The sequence below is a fragment of the Tetrahymena thermophila genome (assembly GCF_000189635.1).
Source record: "Tetrahymena thermophila SB210 genomic scaffold scf_8254528, whole genome shotgun sequence".
NCBI classification, from domain to species: domain Eukaryota; phylum Ciliophora; class Oligohymenophorea; order Hymenostomatida; family Tetrahymenidae; genus Tetrahymena; species Tetrahymena thermophila.
This window is the reverse complement of record NW_002476302.1, coordinates 62,564-72,040: the sequence shown is the minus strand read 5'-3', so window position 1 is coordinate 72,040 and position 9,477 is coordinate 62,564. Positions and strand designations below refer to the sequence as shown.

Below are 9,477 nucleotides of genomic sequence, written 5' to 3'. Positions count from 1 at the left end.
TGCCCAATAATTATTTTGAGTATTTATGATTTATCGAAATTTAGCTTAGAATAATACTATTTTTAAATATACAGAGTAATCAATTACTTAATTAATCTTGCTATCCTATATTATTCAAGGCAATAATCAATGAATTATCACTTTTTTCTTGAGATTTTAATTCATTGAAGAAAAGTAACCACAAGCATCAAATTAAATACTCATATTTGTATAAAAGATTTATTTAAGTAATTTATAAAAAAAAAATAGTTTATAAAATAATTAACAAAAAAACATTTGTTCTATTAGATATAAAAGATTAAAATAAATAACTCTATTAATAATGAAGATAAACTATTTTCTTTTATTTATTTACTCTTTATAAAAAATACATCTACTTATTATTTTTAATTTAACCTTAATAATATTTTGATTTAAATAAATAAATAATATTTTTATAATTAAGAATTCCTGTATAAATTTATTTCACATTTTTAAACTACTAAACTTATCTATTTAAAAATTAAATTTATTTTTATTTTAAAATAGGAAATAAAGTTAAAATATAGTTTTATTTCCTTTTAAATGGCTATTTAGAAATAGTGAAATTTCGAAATTTTTAAAGTTTATAATTTGAATATATAAAAAGATAAGATAAGCTAGTTTATGGCTTTTAGCTAAGCATATAAAAAAGTTTTTATTTTTCTAGTTTTGAAAAAAAATATACTAATACTTGTTAAATAGCTTCTCTTCTATCTATGTAATATGTCTGATTTATTAAATGAACATAAACTAATAATATAATTTTGATAAATATAACTATTAATAAAATATTATTTTATTATAGTTAAGTATAAAATTTTTTTATTAAAATTCGCTTAAATAATAAATTATCAAAGCAATACTCATCAAGATTAGTTATAAAATTGGTTTTTAGATGAATTAAGTAAAACAATAAAAATGATATTTGATATTTTTATAAAATCATTACTTAAATTTCACTTATTTATTAATGCAGATAACAAAAAAAAATTATTTCTAAATTAAAATTTATATATGTAATTTTTAAAAGTTAAATTTTATTTTTCTATTTATTTCTTCATTAAATTAAAAAAAGCTCAAAATAGAAAATTATTATTTTTTATTATTAACTATCATCATTTTTAACATTTTATAAATTTTTTGGAATATTTAAACCTTTCTATATTAATTATATTATTTTATTTTTATAAGTGAATTTTTTATTTTAAAAAATTATTAATTATTTATTTAAAGCAAGCAGAAAAATCAATTTTCTAATTATTTAAATAAAATTAAATATTGTAATAAATTGTATTTGAAAAAAATGTTAATTTTATAATATGATGGTTTTAATAACCAAAATTAATTTTTTTTATCTGTCTTGAAATATATTCAAGTTGATCAAAATAATATTTGATGATAAAGAGTATCTTCTTATTTTTAAATTTCAGTTGATTTTTAATAATATTCATTTAAATCTACTTGAATGCGCAAATTCTTATTTATATAAATTGAAAAAATAAATTATTTTAATTGATTATATATCTGAGTAATAATTAATTTATGTTTTTTAAATAACTCTAAATATTAAATTGTTTGAACTTGCCTTTATTCACACCCTATTAACTTAGTTAAAGATCTAATCTAGATATATAAATATCTATTTCAAATTTTTGTAGTTGGTGTCAATCTAAATAAGTTCATTTTTATATAGGCAATTTATTACTCTAAGTTTATATAGACTTATAAACTAGAAAGATTACTAATTGCCAATTTAAATAGTTTTTAAATTTATAAAATAAACTAATCTAATAAACACATCAATATCAATAAATCAGTTTTTCTTTGTTCTGCTTAATTTTTGATATTTTTAATTTTTATATTTTAAATTTAATTTTGTAAACTAATCCAATTTGAATTTTATCTAATATTGATTGAGAGAAAAGATTTACACCAACTCAAATAATTATTTTCGCCTTGAGATAAATTTTATGATTAAATTCAAAGCACTTCTTTACAATAAAAATATATTTTAAAATTAAAAAAACTTTATTTTAATTTTTTAATTATGAAGTAAGCCAATGATTCGAATTTTCTAAAATGTAGTGTTTTTTTTATTTTGATTTCATAAAATTTAATAAAAAAGTGTGTTTCTTTGTTTATTTGTTTGCTTGTTTATTTTTTTCTTTGATTATTTATTTATAAATATGTTTGTATTTATTTGTTTATTAGCTTTCTTTCCAAAGATTTAGTTAGCTTGATTTATTTTAATAATATATAATCAAATAAAATCAGTTTTCGCGGATATTTCTTTTTAAATTTGAAAGATTTCAAGATTTCTAAAAGTTAGTATACCACTAAAAATTGATTAATTTAAGCTAAGAAAAAAAATAAAAATTTTTTTTTCAATTGTTTAGCTATATATAAATAATTAAATTGTATCTGCTAAATTTTATATTCATTCGTGCATAAAATGAACAGCAATCGATATTATAAAGAAGAAAAATCTAAAAGTAGGAAGTAAGGACCAAGAGTGTACACTTACTAGAATAAAGATATATCTTCAATTCAACAATAAATTGTGGTGGACCTCTCTTAGTCTTCTTATAGTTAACCTTAGACCTTATATGATGATGACTCTATTTACACGTTTTGCTAATCTTAGAATAAAAAGCAAGCTAAGCATTTCTCTACATAGTCTGTTTCAATTTCAGTTGAAAACAGCTTAGACAACAATCTTTAATTAAAAGGATACTAAAATAGTTTTTAGTCCTCAGTAAGCATAAAAGTTTCTTCTTCCAATAATTAGCCTAAACCCAATAAAAACAAAGGTAAATAGGAAAACAAAAAAAATAATAATCTTAAAAAGTGTACTTCTCTTAAGTCTATTGTTGATCCCCTTAGTGAACAGTAGGATAAAAGCGCCTCCATTTCTTCCATATCTTTTTCAAACTCAATAAAATTTGAACCTAATAGAAACAAGTTTTAGTCATCTGTTGATAGTATTGATTCCTCTAATAAGCGTTTAACTAGATCTGCTTCTTAAAATTAGAATTAAATTATCTTCAATAATATTTTTAGTGGCATGCAACATATTAAAGACAAAATGATTCAATAAAATATTTCCAGTAACACTTCCTCAAGGATGGCAAAAAAAAATATTACAAAGGCAGTCGGAGTGTAGAACTTGAATAAAAGTTAGAATAGTATATTGAACTGTAGTACAATTACTGATAGCGATATATGCTAAATAGAAAAGACTAAATATAAGAAGAAAGGCTATAATAATTCCTAAGAAAGTAGTGTTGAAGCTTCTAAAACTAACTTTTTAGTTGGGGCAGCAAGCACAACTCAGCCTAAGTAACGTAAAAATGAAAAAAATTATTCTTAAGAAAATGAACTTGATGATGATGAAGAAGATGATGAATTATATTATCTAAGGTAAACAGCTAAAGCATATGATAATAGAAAAGCTAATGAGAATAGATTTGTATTTGCTGATGAAAAGGATTACAAAAATCTTCAGAATTAAAAGATGTTTGATGAAAATTCAAAACCATCTTTCAAAATAGTAAAAAAATCAAATAATATTTTCAACGATAAAGCATGTCTTAAAAATGAGACAAAAGATAGCTCATACATTAATTAAGGAACTAGAAAAGCCGATTCTGCTTAAACAAGTGTAACTTAATGCAAAGAATAGTTAGAGAGGAATTAGTAATCTAAGCTCTTTGAAAAACATTAGAATGGAACAAAAAAGGGTTTAGATAAAGCACCATTTTTCTTTTTTGATGAAGATGAAGATTTGAGATTTTCAAATAAGTTAAGTAGCTTAAAGTCCTAAGATGAAACTCACTTAAACATAGATGATTAAAATATTTGGAATAAAAACTCATGTTTAAACCATAACAGTTCAGAAAAAAATTAATATAAACAAAATAATAATAAATTGGATTTTTTCAATATAAAACAACTAAACAATTAAAATATTTGGAATCAGGATCACGTTAATGAAACTGAATAAATAGATTTAAATTAAATGTTCTAAAAAAGGATTAAAAACTCTTAACAAAATAACTAGTGTTTTGGAGTTGATAGTGCATTTACAATAGATTATGAAAAATTAAGATATACTAGTTAAAACAGCAATAGGATAAGACACTACGAATTTAACTGTTTTAAGGATAAAGATTTACGTATAGATCAAAAATTCTAGAAAAAAATTTAAGAGCTAACTCTTGACGATGATAATCAAACAGACGACGAAACTCTTGATTATTATGTTGAAGTTTGTTTTAATGATTTGCTAGTAGGAATAGAAATGTAATCTATTTTGATTTCATTAATAAAAAATTTTTTCATTTTAAAAACAGTGATAAATAATTTTTTTAAAATTATTTTTAATTTAAAATAGGAATAAATCAGAATCATAAGAATTTTATGGAGAATCTGAAAGCAATTCTTCTTCATCTAATTCTCAAAACAGCTCAAAAAAAATGGACCCATTATGGAGATACTTCAGACCTCCAAACCATAGTGAAATTGTTGAAGCATGATAAACTAAATGAAATATTTCAAACAGCGCCATTTATTTTTCCTTAATATTTCATGAATTAAACATACATTAAATACTAATTGAGTTAAACATGATTGTTAACTAAGAAATTTTTCTTCCAATTCTCCCTAAATCTAATATATTTAATAATAATAATAATACTAATTAATATAACCTATATCATCAAATAATTCATCTAATAATCAAATAAGTAAGAGAAATTAATTTTTGGCTTAACATTTCTAAATTATATTTTAAAATAAATTTTGGCTCATATGTTGGAATTAGCTAATTAAAAAAGGATGGATACATTTGCATATTCTTTATTAATCTTATTTGTAAATTTATATTTATATTTGAAAAAAATTTGTATAAATATGCTCACTAAATTAAAAAATTTAATCATAAAATAATTGTTTAATTTATTAAAAATTAATTTAATTTTTAGTTTATGTTTCTAAATTTAAAATCCATTCAAGTTCCTGTCCTTATAAAATAATCAAGCTGAATTGCATCCAATCAAATCCTAGTTATTTTAAATTTTGTAATCCAAATGAATTTAAGTCTAACGATATTAATTTAGACACACATTCAAAATTCAATTAACTAAATAAATAATCTTGCTAGAATGAGGTGAGGTAAAAAAAACGAGTTTGGCATTTTCATTTAATTTACTTTAAAATACTAAATAGTCAACATAAATCGTAGATAAATAGATAGATAGATAATAATATTCAAGAAACAATTACAATTTTATCATTCATTCATATATTCAATCACCAATTCATTCCTTAATTCATTAATAAAATAATGCATTAAACAAATAGCTAATTAAATTAATTAATTTGATTAATTTAGGAGAGAAGATTTGACATTATTAAATTTCAAAAATTAACTATATGAACAAAACAGTTCATTTGATTTTTTTTTTTTTGAATTTGATAAAAAATCTAATTAATAATATTTGTATATAATTCAAGTAATTAAAAAGAATTTAGTTTAATATTTTGCAATATTAAAAATTAATTCAAAAATAGTGTAAGAAGATAATAGTTCATTAAAACAATTCAAAAGACTAAAAATTAATCATATCATATAGCGTATTTATCATCAAGGTAATTTTTATCACAATCCTTCACTTCAGTGTTTTTATCTACCACTCAAATGAAAAAAAGTTAGATCTCAGAATAATTATATATATTTTACATTTACTTGATCTTTACATAGTTTTGAAATCATAGTAGAAAATTTTAAAAATAGCTTTTATGAATAGAAAATGACAATTTGTGAAAATCTAACTTATTCTTATATTTATGAAACAGGTTAAGACAATTTAGTTAGTTAGCATTTTTATTGATACAAGGAAACATTTAGAAAATAAAAAAAGATCATAATACCAAAAAGAAAAAGCATCTAGATAGTTAAGTTAATGAGTAAAGTAATAGAAAATTATGTTTTAAATGAAGTCATCGGCAGTGGGTAATATGGTAAGGTTTATAAGGCTAAGAATATGAACAATGATTAAGTAGTAGCTATTAAAGTAGTAAAAATGGACAAATTTAGAGAAATTCCAAAGCTGCATGAATTCACTATGAACGAAATTCGTACCCTAGCCAAGATTGATAACCCTAATTGTGTTAAGTTCTAGGAAATGTTAAAAACTTCAAATAACATGTATTTAATATACGAATATTGCAATGGAGGAACACTTGAACAAGCAATTCATCGCAAAAAATTTCTTTCTGAGGGCGAAACTATTAAGATTTTCGCTTAACTATTGAATGCATTTAAGGCTATGATTAAAGAAAATATACTTCATAGAGACTTAAAGCCATCTAATATTTTATTCCACAATAATGTAATTAAAATTGCGGATTTTGGATTCTGTAAATCTTTGATGAATCCTTAGGATATGACTTCTACTATGGTTGGTTCTCCTATCTACATGGCTCCAGAAGTATTAAAAGGCATGCCATACAATACAAAGGCTGATGTTTGGTCTATGGGTGTGGTTTTTTTTGAGTGTCTGTTTGGGTACTGCCCTTATGAAGACTAAAGTATAGCTAAGCTAATCACTCAAATTGATAACACAGAATTATAAATTCCTCGTTATATAAATTAAATTTCCAAGAAGGCTGAAGACTTAATTCGCGCAATGCTTGTAGTCGATTTTCGTAAACGTGTAGATTGGCCATAGCTCTTTGCCCTCACTGAAGAAAAATTTCATATTTAAATAGGATCTACTTTCTTGACTACCACTTATTTGAATTCAAATTTATCACCTTAGCCTCTTCAACTTTAGAACGCAACACAATCTAACTAGTAAAACTAATAGTAGCACTTTTAACAACAGTAACAATAACAACCGCTCTTAATGAAAAAACATTCCTCTTCTAATCTTGGTGTCAACACTTCACCAAATTCATAATAACCTCCAAATTTAAATTCTCTTAATGGATTAGGAATAGGACAAAACAGTAGCAATATTATGTTAGGAAGCTTAAATAATAATCTTGGAGTTAGCACAAATAATACAAATAACTTTGGTTTAGGAAATTCTTTAGGGAGCAATGCATAAATATAAGGACTTGGATTATCAACCAATAATAATAATAATATTCTTGGGTTTAATAATAATAATAACATTTAAGGAGTTACTAATAATAACAACAATGTTAGTTCCACCAACAACCTTGGTTCTAGCAATAACTTAAACTTTTTACCTTCTAAAAACAATAATAACTAAGGCTAAGGAACAACTTACCTTAATTATTCAAATAATTTTAATACTAACCCTTCTTCTTCTCTAAGTGGTGTTGGGACAGGTCTTGTTAACGGAATATCGCCACTTTCTGCAAACAAAGACATATTAAATGTTCTCTCCCCTTCTAACAATAGTAATACAAATAACATGTTAAACCACTTCAGCAGCGCAATCAATTCTTTGCCACCTAACAGCAATAATAATGGAAATAACAATGGTAATTATTTAAATAATGCTCCGTATTAAAACAACCAAAATTAATAGAACAACACAGTTCAAAATGGTAATTTAAACCAAAATTTCTTAATTCCAAGCAACAATATTAGCAATAACAGCAATGTTAATACTATTGGTAACACTTTGGGTAGTGGATCTACTCAGGAAGAGAAGACTAAAATGAGTATGAATATGCGTATTCTAGTAAGGGAAAGAAACAAAATAAATTTTTTATCAAATGTACTTGGCACTCTTTTAGAGTTTAATTACTCTATAAAAACTCCAGTAGTAGCCTTCTTAATAATGAAATATATTAATATCTATACAGATCAGTTAAAATTAACTGTTAATACATTAAAATCTACAAATTTATCAAAAAGAATGGAAAAAATTGAGACCTTCGAAAACTCAAATGAGTTTAAAAAATTCAAAGGAATCTTGACAAGGGAGATCCATTTAATATCTAACATAGTTGACCTCTTTAAAGTTGAAATTCTAAGACTGATAAAAACATCACCTCATTACTAAGACAATCAGTTGCTAAAAAATGAAATCAATAATATACAATCAGTTGATAACTCATTCTTTTAGACAACGATTTACAATTATGTGGATGAAATCTTTTCAAAAGCCAAAGAACTCCATTTATAGTTACAGTAGATGTCTACTACTTCTCATTAATATATGGCACTCACAAACGAAACACGTTAAGTACTTCTTCATGTTAATGAAATGCTGGACTCATTTATGATAGAAGAATTCTTTGAAAACTTCATTGATGTCAACTCAAAATATGTAGAATAAAAATATTTTGAGAATATCAAAAAATATAAACCTGATTCTTTATAAGAATTGGTAGCTCATAAATTTGATTATGTACGTTCTAAGTTAAATCCTGTAAACTCTTGATCATAAGCAAAAATATCTATTTTTGAATAAACTTTGCAACTAGCTATGAAACATACAATTTTTAAAAAATGAGGTTATATTTGTAAAAGGCTTGTTAAAATTCTCAAAGGCAATAAAAAAATAAATGAATGTTTTATAGTTAATAATTAATTGATAAATTTATAACTAATAAAGTTTAATAAAACAAAAATAAATAATAATATTTGATATTACTTGATATTATACAAAATATATTAATTCTATTTTATTTTTAAATAAATTATAAAATAACTATAAGCTAATTGAATAAATCTATAATAATCTTATATAATGTACATACTTTCTTACAATAAATATATCAATCAACTTGCATATTTCTTATTTTAAATTTTATATACAAACATGTAGTTTTAAATAATTACTTTCATTTTAGATTTTATTTTTAGATAAATGTTCAATTTTTTATAAATAAATAAATAAAAAGACATTTTAAATTTTAGGAATGAATAGAAATTTTAATTTTATTTAAATTAACAACAAATTTTTAAGCTAAATTTTACTTTAATGGAATAATAAATAAAGTAGATTTTTTATATGAATCTTTAGAACTTTAAGCTTTTTAAAAAATAAGGATTATTCATTAATAAATTTAAATAATTTTAATAATATTTAAAATATAATTTGTTTTAATAGATTTTTATTTGATTAAAAATTAATAAAATTCTAACATAATTTATTTTTTCTTAAAATTGATTGCAATATTTAAACTAATTTTTTGATAAAATTTGAAATAACAAAGATAAAACATTTAATAAACTAAATTTGATAAATATTTTGATTATAATAAGAAAATTAATAAATGTTTAGTTTTTTGAAAGAATGAAACAATTAATTATTTCATTTGTTTTAAAATTTCATTAAAGTTAAAAAAAGAATTTCATTAAAAATCAATTAAAATTAATTTGACTATTTAGGTTTTAAAAAGTTTAAATCATTTTTTTGATTTATTTATTTCATAAATATTTGGTGCTTACAATATTTTAAACAAATTTAG

The 9,477-nt window shown here is 22.0% G+C and overlaps 2 protein-coding genes across 2 annotated transcripts; both read left to right on the top strand. All coding sequences in view use genetic code 6, as the record gives it.

Annotated features, from left to right (window-relative positions):
* Positions 1–2,473: 2,473 nt before the first annotated feature.
* TTHERM_00637050 (hypothetical protein) lies at positions 2,474–4,556 on the top strand (the record flags this gene model as incomplete). Its single annotated transcript, XM_001032366.3, has 2 exons — positions 2,474–4,323; positions 4,415–4,556. 2 exons carry the CDS (start codon positions 2,474–2,476, stop codon positions 4,554–4,556), a joined length of 1,992 nt encoding a protein of 663 aa, XP_001032366.1.
* Positions 4,557–5,984: 1,428 nt separating this feature from the next.
* TTHERM_00637040 (Serine/Threonine kinase domain protein) lies at positions 5,985–8,444 on the top strand (the record flags this gene model as incomplete). The annotated part of the gene is made up of 1 exon (XM_001032365.1): positions 5,985–8,444. One exon carries the CDS (start codon positions 5,985–5,987, stop codon positions 8,442–8,444), a length of 2,460 nt encoding a protein of 819 aa, XP_001032365.1.
* Positions 8,445–9,477: the final 1,033 nt, after the last annotated feature.